This window comes from Tigriopus californicus, chromosome 12 (genome assembly GCF_007210705.1).
Source record: "Tigriopus californicus strain San Diego chromosome 12, Tcal_SD_v2.1, whole genome shotgun sequence".
Classification (NCBI taxonomy): domain Eukaryota; kingdom Metazoa; phylum Arthropoda; class Copepoda; order Harpacticoida; family Harpacticidae; genus Tigriopus; species Tigriopus californicus.
This window is the reverse complement of record NC_081451.1, coordinates 1,535,228-1,550,254: the sequence shown is the minus strand read 5'-3', so window position 1 is coordinate 1,550,254 and position 15,027 is coordinate 1,535,228. Positions and strand designations below refer to the sequence as shown.

Sequence of the window (15,027 nt, the reverse complement as noted above, 5' to 3'; positions counted from 1 at the left end):
ACAACACTTTTGTGGTAGTCACAATACAACTAAGTTTGACTAAGTTTATATTTTCAAAGTGAGATATGGCGTATATTTATGCAATATGAAATTTGGTGTTTTGGGGGATGGGGAAAGTGAGTCATTCAATAGAACTAAGTTGAAGTAAATAGAAATATTTAGTTAACAATTGGTGTGCGCAACATTATGAGTACTTGTTTGTACATTCTTCTAGGTAGGTGTTAGAAAGCCTTGGGTTCCAGGAACCCTGAAATTGAGAAAGCCTTGGTTAGGGTTGAATTGAATGTTGCTTTGAGAGCAACTGGAAGTTGAATAAGAATTTGATGTCACAACACTACAGTTTTTTTTGATAACAAAACTCTTTTTCGTCGGGAAGCCATTAGAAGATTGGCTGAAAGTTCTACTTATATAACAATGTTGGGAGGGATTTGTAAATGGGAATTGAACTATACATATGAAGGCCTGATATGATGAAGAATGTCGACGTTCTGTGATGTTCCATTGTTGAGTTTCATGGTGTTCCATTGTTGAGTTTCAGAGCTTGATAAATTTTCCATTGCTTTGTTTCCAAGTATTCACGTAAATTTGTCCAAAGGAGTTCAGTCTGGTTTTACCAGTACAGTCCTGCGGTTATTCCCGCCAATATAGCCAACCAAGAGAGGCTTGCCTGAACAATGCCCAAGCTGACCTCGCCCTCATTGATCACATGGATCTTCCAGCCCATTTTCCAGCCAGTGTAACTTTGGTAGAAGACCAGATCCGGGGTATCAAAGGGTACGGTCCAATTGACCCAGCCGTACTCGTGGTCACGGCCAGGCTCACAGGCTTTATGTAGAGTGGACACATAGTCGGCAAAAGTCTCACTTTCACTGGCCTTGTCCGCACCTTTAGAAGTGTACATGCAGAGGGGGCCAACTCCAGAGGGCACCTCCTGCCCCGGTCTACCGTCTACCCCTGCGTATATAGTTTCCAACTTCCGCTCTGCGGGGTTCTTCTCGTAGTATCCACCCCCATTATCACTTGTGATATAGAAAGGGTGGAAGTTTTTCGGAATGGCTGGGTCGTCGCCTCCCTGAAATCAAATTCAAACTCTCTTATCTTAACATCACACTCTTAACATAATAATAGAGCTTAACATAAGAAGATTGACAGACCTGAACCCGGAAGTAGTAAGTCTTGCCACGCTCGACATAAATCTCAGGTAGGAGTTTGTCATTGATCCACCAAACTGCGCTGTGCTGGATTGGATTATCGCCAGTTATTGCGGCGTACCCCTTGCGACCCCCAGGGGGGCCTAGGACTGCAACAAGGTAGTCCATACCGTGGATACTTGTCTTCTCCCATGCTTCTTCCGGGTCTGGTTCTTCAAACTTCCTAACTGTGGTCACGTCTGGACAAGTGTTTGCCGACTCGTCGCCAGAGAAGTCAATGGTGGTGTTTTCCATTTCCATATTCAAATTCCGATTCATGCCAAACGGATTGTTTGACGCGTGCAGAGATCCAATGGCCACGATGACCTGAAAATTAGCTTGATTAGAAATCAAGGGATCCCCGGAAAGTGCAGACCCAACTCTGCCATACCTGAGTGGGACCTTCCAGGGAAATAGGGGCGTCATGCATGTCCCCGGGCACAATTGAGCGACGAAAGTCAATGATGCTGAGACCGTGGTTCTTCACACTCCCCATATACCTGATGTTGTCCTGGGACTGGTGACTGGTATCAGCACATAAGCCATTGGAGAAATCGCACAGCAACTGTTTGGCCAAGAAACTGTCCTCCGTAACGTAGCGGTTGGCAGTGGCGTTAAAAAAGATCTTGACAATATCTGCGTCAATATTTGGCGAGCCCCGTGCGGCGATCCCAAGTGCGGCAAACTGGGTTGGGTCCATGTGGACCTTGATCCTGAAGTAGATCTGACCACCTTCATTTACCCAAAGCAACCGTATCTTGCGCCCCAACAGTTCCCGACAATTCGATGGATTCAAATCGGTATTGAACTGGACCACATCCTTCCTGAAATGATAGTAGGGTTTCATGTGTGTGCCTCAGGAGCCCGAAAAGCAAAAGGGATCCTCACTGTTTCCCGTGATTGGTCTTGGGCTTCTGATCCACTGGGGGAAGTGGCATACTGAACCACCAGCCTGGTTTCTTGGTTTGTCCCAATGCTGGCGGAATCCGAGCGTTACTGACGTTGAACTCAATATGTCCCAGATTGTGTTGGAGGTTTTCGTTGTAGATGGCCAGGTAATTGATCTCGAACATGTTGGTAGACTTTGGAACACTGATAATGATGTCCTGGTTGTTGTATACTTTCAAGTCTTCATAACGGGCCTTCTCATCAGGGATCTGGAAACAAGAAACCCTTTGTTTGTTGCGAAGACGAGCCATAATGTATTGAATTAACAAGAAACGCCCCTAAAGTGGACAGTCAAAGGCGAGGAGATGGAATTTGCGTGCGTTGAATGCCATTTAGTCTAATTTTTTTCAATCAGGCTTGATTTGGGTTATACTTTTTCTCTTTTGGGTGGGGATTTTGTTTCATACTTTGGCTATCAAATAAATATGTACTTCCAAACAATGAATCTCACTGAATTAATTAATTGCCTTCTTAATTGACCGCACAAAAGAAGAAGACGAAACAGTATAAATTGATTAGAATTTAGAATGTCCACTCTCATCCTTGAACCTTCACGTCCCTTCTTGAAACTCTCTTACCATGATCCCATTGTTGTTGGGTCCATTATTGGACCGTCCGACCACGAAATGATAACCTGGATCGTTGAGTCGCAGTCTCAAGTTGGGAATGAAAAACGATTCCGTGTCCAAGATTCGAATCCGACCTGAACTCAGTTTCTCACGGTTGATCGGAAAGTTGCTCAGCATCTGAAATGGAAAGGGTATCGTACTTTCTCATTTCCCAAAGCTGAAAGATTGGTCACTACTCAATACAAACCATAGCCTTGGGAACGATGAACTTGCTGGGAAAGTAGACCTCCCCATAGTTGACGGTAAACCGGCGACACCAAATTGAAAGCCAGCGGATGTCAGTGACCTTCAGGTTTCCTGGTAGTTTCAGGAGAACATTCTCGTTGTTCATTCTCGGGAGGACAGGAGGCTCCTTTGAGAACAACAAAAAAAAACCTTTTATGCCACCAATAATCAAGGATGACAGTTAAATTGATAGACCATTGTTATATTCTAGTCACCGTCACTAATACCAATTTATGCATTACTCTTGCTCCCACCATCACACTCGCCATAGTTATTTTCCTCTGTATATATACACGTACCTCCACCTTTCTACAATAAACATCTAGTCAACAACCACCATCCGGTTATCATACAATCATAAATTCATTGTTCAATTGATTTTTTAAATAATTGGTGCTGGTGTGATGTTTCAATTTCAATCAAAGCCTTGCCATTATTACATTAGGTCTGAAAAATTAGTAAAGCTTGACTAAGCTACAGATGAATACTTTGACGTTCTGATTGACGAAGCCAAAAATATGTTTCTTCGAAGTAAGTTAAACTCCCTTCTTTTTAGATATTGCACACACAAATATTCATCTTAATTATGTCAGTTAAGGATGGAAATTATCCTTTTATTTTGCTAACGGATCAGATTTTATACGGATGTAAGGATAAGCAGAAATAATGTTTCTTCTATTTAGGACGATTGGAGACTAAATTCCTACTAGTAACAAACGACTACACAATTACTTCCTCGACATTTTCTAGAGCCAAGCATGAACGTAACTTTTGCCTGTTTTAGTTGCCAACTTACTTGATTTCCAATGTCAACTCTTGGAGGATGAGCAGGAGGCGCTCCTCGATTCAATCCTGGATTGTATCGGTTGACCATCATAAATTGCTGTTGTTGTTGATGTGGTGGTGGCTGTTGTTGTCGGTGCTGCTGTTGTCGGTGATGTTGATGTTGTTGTTGCTGTTGCCCTTTGCCTGGATAACGCCCCCTAGTCCCGGAATTGATGCCATTGATCCGATTGAATTGATCCTGGTGATCCTTGGAAGTGCCACCGCCACTCATGTACAGGAAATCGTCCTCTGGTAACGGAGGATATGGGACAATTTGACCCCGAGGGGAAGGTTGGGCACCGTCTCCAACCCAAAAATGAGCGTCAGGACCGGCCTTTTCGTACCGGAAGTTACTGATGAATAAGTGGCGGTCATCAACCACATAAACCTGGAACCGAGGGAATCAGAACGATGATTGGACGCAGGCTTCATTTGTTTCTCTAGCTCAGTCAGGTCGAATACTTAATGGAAAGCCTTCATGGGCAATTGATCAATATCGTCGAATCAAGGATTGGTTCCTGAAGGTATGGAAGATATGATAGTAAATTGAGCAATTTGTTCACAGACCTGTACCGATCAAATTTTCAGTTCTTAGGGAAGAGTTAGGATTACAAGAAAAACGACGCTGCTTGCATGGAAATGCTTCTTTTCCAAAGTTTAATCATTGAGTGGAGAGATTGGAAAAAAGTTTTGAGAAACCGCATCTTTATCCAAGTAATATCCAACATTCAACATTCTGTTTCGAAGATTAAACGCAAGATTAGCCTAGATTTAAGAGATGAGGCTTCTACTTCAACAATCCTACTATAAACGTAGCACCCTCTGTGGCGTAAGTTAGAAGCAGATTCAGAAATCCTTGATAACCTTGAATATGGATAATTCGTCATATTTATTGGCCAGTTGGTTTTTTGTCATTGAAAGGTCAAGCAAATCGTATTTGATCTACTGTCATTTTGGTGTAGTTGATTCCAAGGCTTAGAGCTCTAAGATGAGAAACGACACTATAAGTTTGTGCTAAATTGATTAGATGTACTCTTCTACGTTCATCGTATAATGAATGAGTGACAACTATTTTGGCAATTGATCCAACAATTTGACGGTTATGTGTTTTTTTTTTGTTCTGATCATTGGAAGGAATACATGCTCCAAAAGTACAGAGATAAAGAAAGTCTGTTTATCTGTATGAGCTAGACTGAATGGTACATTTTCACTTCTCCTATCAGAACTATGATTTAAAAATATTACAACAAATCTTACCATTGATGTCCATCTGTGTAATTTTTTTTGTTGGCTTGTTATTTATGACTTTGTAACAAAGCAATCTAATAGTTGTTACAAGGCTGCACAAACTAAATTGTTTTATTGGCCTTAAACTCAAAAAAAAGAAGGGAAGAGACAGTGAACCCTCGGTACCTTTGTCTTTTAAGAAGTATTGCTCTACTTTTTTTTAGTTTTAGCTTCAACTTTGACTTAAAAAAATGTAAGAAGGGAAGGAACATTAAGTTGAAGTTGAAGCTAAAACTAAGAAAAGTAGAGTAATACTTCTTAAAAGACAAAGGTACCAAGCGTTCACTATAAACTAAACAAGCTCTTTCGTAAAGTCCGAAAAAGACGTAAGTTAGAAGTGGGTCACGCAAGGGAAAATATGACTCCCTTTTTGCTCGCAAACCGTTTGGAATTTAGAGGAGCGTCGTTTACCTCCTTAGATCTCTACCAAACACTTCCTAGAAAGAAGCACTTTGCCAAGGCCTGGCGTCTTCAAAGCTTCAACTTTGCTTGGATTATTGGATTACCACACTAATCAACTCCAAGCATGGCGTGCTTTTTCGCTTTTCGAAGCGCTCAAACATTGAAGCACTTAAGGCCCTTTTGAAAAGGTCAAGGCCATAAATACTTACTGGTTGCCAGATTACACTCCTTCCAAGTGTTTAACGGAAATGGTTGATACTATATTGATAAACATGAGTAAGTGAAAAAAAATCTCCTCCACATAAAAGGTTTTAGTTCTGGCAAAGGCCAATTTAAACCAGCGAGATTTCTGACTCTGAAAATATTCGGCACAAACCGAGAGAGCAACCCAGTTTTTGCACTCAAGATTTAAATGGGCTTTTAACGATAAATGCAATTATAGCTCTCCAAAGAAGGATGCCGTGGAATGCGGGAATTGTGTAATTCATTTTTTCCCAATGCTTCTAGGGTTCATTCCACTCTCTGCAAAGTTCTCGAAAGGAAAAAAGTTGGACATACTTGAGTGAAAACGAAAAGTTTTGCCCATCAATCAACCACCCTTGTCAAGTGGCTCAAGTCTCTTCAAAAAAGTGACAAAAGTGACCCCAGGTGCTCTTACAGTAACATTGCGCCCAATACGCCAGAGTTCTTTTTTGATTGGAACCATCCCGAAAAAGGAATAAGGCATCTCAAATTACGATCTACGTAATGCCAAGATCGGTGTCCAGAGAGATCCAGAAACTAATGGCCAATCCGTTGAGAATTCCCCAACGGCAAACATCTGTTGTGGTCTGTCCTCAGTGAAGATGTCTTTGCGATATTCCGGCCTCAAGAGGCCGATGTTGAAACGCTGGGCGTTCCAACAAAGCGGCAGCAGCATGGAGCTGGACGTGGAACACCGACTCAATGCCAATCAAGAGCACCATGCCAAACCAGGATGGGTGAGTGAGACCAACTTGAATGCATCCTCTCCGCCCAAGAAAGATTCGTTTCTGTGCGACCAAGGTGGAACGCCCTTGTCCTTCAGTAGGTCCATTTCCAATAGCACGGAGCGCATGGCCAAGATCGTGCAGGATATCAGACAAGTCAGCAAGACCTACGGCGAGTTCAAGTCCTACTTGAGCTCGGAAATGGGCTCGTCCGTCAAGAGTTTCTCGTCCATGTCGTCCTCGGATGAGGCGGAACCCTCGACCATCCCACCCGCCATTTACTACCAGACCCAATTGGAACTCAAGAAGGCTCAAGTGGCTCATGGAGAGGTCAAGGCCGTACTGAGCAATGTCAATAGTGCATGGACCATCCAGGAGACGGATATCCGGATGCGGGCCTGTCAACTCCGGAGAGAGAGCTTCAAGTTCCAGAAACTCACCCCCGAGGCTGTGGAACGGATCAATGCCCAGAGAGAACTGAATCACTTGTGTACTAGCTTCAGTTTGGGAACAGAATTGGAACAAAACGATGAGTGATGGTGAGCTCGTGCAAAGGTCATTCATTGCCTTGGATCATCCATCCCCATGGCACCGCACCCAGAAGGTCATCAATCATATTTTGTCAGGTTGATTGTGAATTTTGTTAGATTTGTTTGAAAAGTCGTGATGTGGAATGTTGGATCAATTGGTCAATATGTCAAAGGGTATGTTAATTTTTGACGTGATAAGGAAAGTTCCAAGAAGTCCCACTTCTATGACACCATTGTAAAAGGTAGAGCGAGCATGCTCTCTGAGACCGGAAAAAAAATCTTACTGATAGTTATGAAAAAAACAAACATTATTTTGTCCTCTTAGTCGTTTTTATGAAGCTTCAAGGAGGGCTTCAAAAATAAATTTGAAGCAGCTTTATTTTTGAATCGTGTTTTGGCGCCATTTTGTCATCAACAAAAAACATATATTTGCAAAATGACTCATAATCCAGTTGTTAAGAGATAAAGAGAAACGCAATTATAGGATCAAAAGACATGCAAAACAATCTTAGATGATATAATGTGAACATTTACATACTTTATGGAAGCAAGAACTAATTTCAAAATGAAATTGTTCCATTTAGTGTTTACAAGAGGTATTTTTACCTATTTAGGGTCCTTAGTTATGTTATACTATTTGAAATTTGCAATTGCAAGAACATGTTTCAAGACTGATTTCCCATAATGGCTTTTTTGCTTCGACGAATTTGAACATAAAATTGAAACCAGAGTTTAACACGTTGTTAGTTCAAGTAGCCTTTGGATCGCAGATGGTGCCAAAAAATGACATAAATTATTCATTCAAATTTATTTGATTGCAGCGATGGCATCATTTGGCTTTGATGGATTACTCCCACTTTCTGCCACTTTTTTTCAGCCAGTTGGTCAAAAATGGCTTTTTGTGTTTTCTCCTCCCAGGCACCTTCTCAATGGCAAAAATCAACTTTGAACCAATTTCTGCAATTTTCTGCTACGTAATCGAAATTGGCTTTAAACGATTTTCCATCTCCGATTTTTGCCATCAACAAGGTGCCTTGGATGGGAAAACATTAAAAGCCATTTTCGACCACGTGGCAGAAAATGGTGGCACAGAAAATGGCAGAAATTCCTTCAAAGTCGATTTTTGCCATCACTCTTTGGGGGTCACTCGTTCATTTGGCAGTTTCTTAGTTGCTGTTGATTACATGACCCAATCAACAAAGCGATTCTTGCTGCCTGAAAGCACTATATAATGGCAGGCACTGGTATACAGAACTTTACCTTGTAACCCAAATGCCATTTTTGAAGGTTTCTTTAGGAACGGAACGAGATTTAGAACACAAAATATTACCACCCACAGCAATAAATTCTTGCTAGCATATAATACCCGTCTCTATCTGGGGTTTTCCTTCCTGTCCAAAAGCGGAGGAGCATTGTTTTCGCGAAGGCCGAGAAGCCCATTGTACGCTTTTCCCGGAACACAATTCCAGCAAGTTTCGGATGGCTTCTTAAACCTTACCTGTCCCGAGATCCCTTGTGAGTAAGCCCGAAGTCTTCCGATGTAGGTGCCAAACATTCGGTTGTAGGTGCCTTCTCCGAGGTCTCCCTGAACTGGTTGGGAATTCCAAGACAAAGCGAGTATCACAGATAGCAAAGCCATTTCCATTTGCACTATTCCATTGGTCATGGTGGGTAGATATATGTATAAATATGTTAAGGTAGATATATAGGATTGATATGAGTGTTTGAAAGCCTGAATTATTACTAGTTCCGCGAGGATATGAAAGCCGCGTTCACAACAATAACATTATTCTTTTTTTTGTGGGTCTGAAAGCCAGGATTCAAGAATATTTCACAACACACGGGTTCTTTTTAACATGGTTCACTTGAGCAGAATAGTTCCATTGATGATGATGTTCACGATGATATAAATGTTGTTTATTGGCTACATGATACCCTTATTCCATTGTCGGTTGAGCTCGGGTTGCCTCATGCCAATTATTCGGACACGAGGCTTTATGCCACATCCTGGATTTTGATAACAACAATAACAAGAAGAAGAAGAAGAAGAATTCTGATATGGTTTTATTTTACAATTTTCACTGCTCTCACATGATATCAGTTCCCTAAAGATTCTTCTCCTTTTTTGTTCCACTTCCCAATGTTCTTCCTGTATGTAGAGAGTGAGTCGAGTGACTAGCCTCGTTCCAACTCAAGATCGAGAAGGTTTGGCTTAGCTCCCTCTGTCTCTCTCCTATTCTGGGTCCAACCTAGCCTCCAACCATGGCCTCTCTTGAGGAAGCAGCAGGCCTGAATGGAAGTGGAGCCTTGCCATCATAGATCGGCCCTGTCCAGTAAGATTGGTGGCAATACTGGGATCCGGAAGGCCTGTTAGAAGATGGCTCTGAGGAGTGGAACGCCAATAATCTGGCCCTTTGGAGCAGAATCGGTGGCTTTGATTCAGAGTAGACTTGAACCTTATAGAGCTCTTTATAAGGGAAAGTCCCTGGTTTGACTTTGAAATAGCCAATTTTGAAACCGACCATAGAATGTGGCACTATTTGTGGGACAAATGGGACCCAAAGTGTAGCCGGCCTCAACCTCTTTGTCTGTTTTACAGGTGTTCTTGGACAAAAACAATCAGACTTTTGAAAAAAACTTATTGTGTCCATAAAACTCCGTTAACGAGTAGAGTTTCGAAATCAAAACCAATGAAATTGGTTGGTTTGACAATCCACTGAATTACTTGTCAAAAAGCATGTTTGAAAGAAAGAAACTTTAAAGAAAGATCAACGCTCGTACAATTACATTAGATCTAAATCAGTCGACTAAGTGAATTAACGGAAAAGGAGTGAAAAAATCAAACTTGGCGCTTTAATTTTGGCCTCTCTGAGGTGTTCTATAACGGAAGCGCAATGTTTAATTATCAAGCAAGTTGCATTGTTCAACAAATTAGAACTTCAGGATATTTTCCCGACAGATTAGGTCGCATTATCACATCAATAACGAATCTCATCATTCCTCGGTGCAGATTTGGGGTGAACCGGGTGAACATTGTCTCCATTTTGAATTCATCAACTGGCGTCAGCCGTGGATTTTGGCGGAAGTTTTGAATCACTTCTCATCCTTTATTGCTCTTGCACAATATCTTTACAGTGTAGCTCACACAGTATGTTTGAGCACTTTATTGCTAACCATCTCCTCGAGGTGGTGGCCTGCCTCCATCTGAGACAGAAGGGACACCAGACCTTTCCCTCGTTCTCCCGCTTCCTCCTTATCAAGACCAGGGACAGTAGTAGTGGTAGTGGTGGTATCCCTGTATGTAGTAAGCTATGCTATAATGGCGGCTTGGATTCCCTCTCTCTCTCAGCTAGTCCTGACCCCCTTTAAATAGCGCGGAAATGAAAGCCAAGGCAACTTGAAAAGAGATTGGAACTCCAGAGGAGAAGACGAAGTAGAAGGCAGGAGAGGAGCTCCCTGCTTCTTCCCCTCTCTTTATAGATATATTTTCTCTTGTGTACTCGTGTTACTCTGATGTCCTGGTTTGTCGTGGTGATGCCGTCCCCAACCTCCATCCACTCAACGAGTTAGTTGCTCCATCCAATAATGACCCTCCAATGATCCCGGATTTCCATTACATGCCATGTTACAGTACATGGGAGCTGCCTAAGTTTTTGATTTAATTGGACCAAAAGAGACAATCAACTTGCGACTGATGGAACAGGGCCTTCTCTGCTGTTAGATAAAATCATAGGAGAAGGAAATAAACCTTAGATTTGGCAGCGATTACATTGCTGATCTTGGTCCTTGTAAAGTTAACAACATGGGTCCTTTCCTTACGCCTGATGAAGATGAATGGTAAACCATTTTCCATTTTGTTGTAAAGGGGAATGAGACATTTTTTTTTTGAGACGTGGAACGTAGTTGTACATTAATGGAGCAATAGGGCCCAGATTTTGAGGTAGGGCATAGAAAAGTAAAATGTAAGTTGATTAATCTAACGTCATCGTTTATCATTCAGAGTAGCCTAAGCACATTTTGCTTCAAATTAAGAAGAAAGAAAATATCAGTAGGCACTTGTTTTGTTCATGATCATGTTTTATAAAGGTCATAATGTGAATTACTAATTTCATTATTATTTCACTAATTGTGGGTGCATGCATTATATTTTTTTTTTGAAAATTATGTTTCCATGGAGTTGTAATGCGGAGAATTTTTTCGGACATGCAAGGATTTAGTTGCATTATTATTGATAGCTAAACTGGAGTTGACCATTTAATGTAGTTTCCTAAAAATGCAACATAAGCTAGATTGTCCCATAACTAGACACCTAGAAAAAGGTGAAAACATCTACAAAAGGTAAGTGGGCTTTTCGAAAAAAATGTATTCGGTTTTGACTCATTTATTGAATCAAAACAATGTCATGGCAATGAATTGAATTATAGAAAGCTCTTAAACGCAGGCATAGTTATATCTGGCTTTTACTTCCGAGTACATCCATTTCTAAGCCACGATACAAGTGAGTGTATCATTTTAATTTCGAAAAAAAAAACCCTTTTCTGGCGCATGAGAAAAAGTATACTGAATTTGAAGGCAATCAACGGACAGTTTTTTAAGGAACTGATTTATCAATCAGTATGTGTTGAATTTCAAAATGGCATGCCTAAATGAATTGAAATAATACAACTTAAAAATCACTTCAAATATCATTTATGTGTGTTTTCGACTTTGAGTGCAAATTTTTATTGTCATATTGAACTTTTAGCAATGGTATTGTGCCAAGAACTGGATGAGCTTAAAGCATTGACCTCTGCTGGATTGTTCTAACGAAACAATGAAGGAAATGCCCAAAAGTCTTTTCATTAATGGAACTTGGTATTACAAACTAAAAATGTTGGTAAAATTTAAGGCTGTCTTTAATTTCTTTTTTGAGCGATTCGTGATAAAATTGTTTTTAAAATGTTCATGAAAGTCTGGAGCAGTTCCTAAGAAATGCAATTACCTGCTGTGAGAAAAAATATCGGCTTTGTTAGTTTCCTTACAAATATCGCATTTGCAAATCTTTAATTTGTATGCCAGTTAGTAGCTGGGAACAAAGTTGATAGTGTATAGTCGTCTTAGTTAATTTAGAATGTTTTCGCTTCACTAACAACTCTACTTGATATCTGGATTAACTTTCCAGATATCGGCATTCCATCACGAGTGATAAAAGATCAAAGAAGTAGTCGTTAAGTGGTCATTGTTGTTTGGTATGTAATTCGCGCGGTTTTTTTTTCGCAGAGATTCACATCGTTAAGTGCGGAAATAACCAATTTGTTTGAGAATAGCTGCGTGGAGAGACGGTAGTAGTAGTAGTTGTTGTTGTTGTTGGATAAGGCGGCCTTTGAGAAGGAAGAATACTTGTGTTTTTGCGTACAGAAAGGGAGGCTGAACCTAGCTCGTCGTCACGGTAGGAAATGATCATGACATTTGGGTATGAATAGGTGATGGACCAACCAGGGGTCTGCTTGCATTAGGATTCAAATTTTTGCGGTCCGTCCAAACTTTTCGGTTCCATGGCTTTTGAGTTGGGGAGAGCGGTGTTGATTGAGGTCAGTCGGTCAATCAATTCTTGTAAAGGGGCCAATTCCTTCTTCTCGATGAGCTCGAATTCCTGGAAAGACAACCAAGTATAAACCCTTATCTAGGATGCCCCAGTGTGAACAACCAAGCACAACGACCTCCCAAAGATGAAGAGGTTGCGTGATTCGAATTTGAATCGTAACGTTGCTTGACCAGGACTACTCTACTGGCAGTCGAGGTTAGCCTTCTCGTAGTTCCATCCTGGACTAGCCAAGTTTAGACTTGTTTAGTGATTAATTGTATTTTTTCTAAATATATATTTTGTATATTTTTTAGACTTGGCAATATATATATTTATATTTGTGAATTTGATATGCTCTATCATGGACGACGTTACACTGGACATATTTGACGCCGCCAAATGTACCCCAATAGGGTAACGGAAATTTTAGGGAAGAAATTTTTGAAGTTTTGCAGTTTTAAGCTGCAGCTGGAGGAATTCCTGTCTACCAGGACATTTTTTCCTATTGTTCAAGTTTTGCAGATGTCCAACTGAAGTTGAGGTAAACGGGTGATACAAGATGGACGAACCATGAAATTTGACTTGTTCGAATAAAACTTACAAGTGACAAGAGTTCGTGTAAAGTTCAAAAATATTTTTGACGTGAGTGGTTTCCAGAAACATACAAGCACTCCGTGAAAGTGAAGCAGACGTGTTTTATTAACTACAGAGCGAAAAAAGGGGCTAACTACTACACGATCCTGGAATTCTAATGTCAATCATCTTAATTAAACTTAACTCATGTATAAAAAATGTTCTTCCGACCAAATTTCGTCATCAGCCATGATTATCAACAAAATTCGTCTGAACTTCGTCAAGAGTGGCAAAAACTGAACCATTTCGATCATCTTGGGCTGTACTCACTTGGACAAAGTAAATGAAATGCTTGAAAGATGTGTTGAGATGGGCCTCCTCGCCCAAGGACACCACTTCGCTGAAATAGAAATGACCGGAATAACAAACTTGTCCTTTTCCTTAAGTGCAAGCAAGGATGGAAGAAGCTCGTTCGTTCGTTGTCTTGCTTACCCAAAATGTTGATGGTAAATATGTGCGTAGACTCTGAAGAGCCTTTTAAGAATGGTCTTGGCAATCTGGAGAAAATTCTTTGGAAATGGCACACCTATTTTGCTGGGAAACAATGCCTCGTCATCCAATTGGTCCTGGACCCAAGTCATCAGATAATCAATGTACTTGGGCGCAGAGCATTTGATTGGCTTCTTCACCGTCTGACCATCCGCCCAATGGTACTCGTATTTGGGCCCTGGGCAAAATTAAATCCACCTCGATTAGATTATAGCCGGTCACACTCAAAGATTTAGCATCGTATGGGGATATACATATGTACCCCAAATATAAAGAAGGTAAGCAATGAGTTAATGTTACTGTGTAGCGACCCTGCTCTCTACTTTCCCGCTTTTATCTCATCGTACTTCTCTGCTCTGGCCATATTCCTAAATATTCTTGTTTTCCCGTAAAAACATTCAATCTATTTCCACCTCTTGACTAGATCAGCAGTGAACTCAACGTTCACCGCATTAGGCGTTCACCGACTAAATAATGAGCAAAATGGTATAAATTGAGCAAATAAATTGAACCGGGAGTCAATTTGAGGTAAATATTGAGTACAAAAAGTATATACTGAGTATATATAATGGCGCAGCTTTTGAGATTTTGGGTGCTACGAATTTCAACCAAGTATTCAAATATTTCAAATATTATATACCTTTCCCATTTTATTGATAGATTATTTTAGTACTCTTTTCAATCACACAAAGATGGCATTCAAAAGAGAGGGGTGGCACAATTGAGCTTTTTAAGACATGCTTACTGAGGCAGCTACTAAAGTCATTCAACCACTATTTGAAAAGCAATTAGGATTTGATCTGTTTAGTTGCTACAGAGTTTTATGGGAATAATTGGTCCTGGTTTATCTTTCATCAGCTTTAGGTCCCAAATGCGCTAGCAATTGCCCGGGAACCAGAAATTAAAAAAAAAGTATTAATAAAAAAAAAACACCAAGATCATTTTTCTTCATCTTGTATCATCTCAAGGTAGCTGAATATGCCATATGACATCAATTAAAAGTAACAAGGGTGACTACTAGAAATGTATTGCTTTGCAAGTGTCAAAAGTATTGCTAAATATGGGTTCATTAGAATTCCGGAAAGATATCTACAACAGGCAGCCTTTTAGGTAATGCCAATTTTCAGGACATCTTCATTGATTGTTTAATTTGGTGTACTTTCCAAAAAAATCAACACAGACATGTGTCATTTTGCGTTCGAGATTATGAGCAAACAATATTTTTGGGTCTGGACAATTTTGAGTTCAGACAACGGGTATTTTGTAGCCCAATTTCTAAACCGGTCTTCATGAGAAGTGACATAACAGAGGAGGTCGTAATTTTCTACTCAAGGGGTG

At 40.5% G+C, this 15,027-nt stretch overlaps 2 protein-coding genes across 2 annotated transcripts; both read right to left on the bottom strand.

Moving 5' to 3' along the window:
* Window positions 1-34: 34 nt before the first annotated feature.
* On the bottom strand, window positions 35-9,225 carry LOC131892050 (protein Skeletor, isoforms B/C-like). The gene is made up of 8 exons (XM_059241778.1): window positions 8,503-9,225; window positions 3,789-4,205; window positions 2,955-3,119; window positions 2,717-2,884; window positions 2,079-2,347; window positions 1,582-2,014; window positions 1,155-1,517; window positions 35-1,072 (listed from the first exon to the last, which is right to left on the bottom strand). Exons 1-8 carry the CDS (start codon window positions 8,668-8,670, stop codon window positions 611-613), a joined length of 2,445 nt encoding a protein of 814 aa, XP_059097761.1. The 5' UTR covers window positions 8,671-9,225; the 3' UTR covers window positions 35-610.
* Window positions 9,226-12,219: 2,994 nt separating this feature from the next.
* LOC131892371 (MOB kinase activator 1B) lies at window positions 12,220-13,867 on the bottom strand (the record flags this gene model as incomplete). The annotated part of the gene is given in 3 exon segments (XM_059242212.1): window positions 12,220-12,636; window positions 13,471-13,540; window positions 13,633-13,867. Coding segments are annotated over 3 exon segments (446 nt in total), but the record flags the coding sequence as incomplete, so codon positions are not given.
* Between the last annotated feature and the right edge of the window lie 1,160 nt (window positions 13,868-15,027).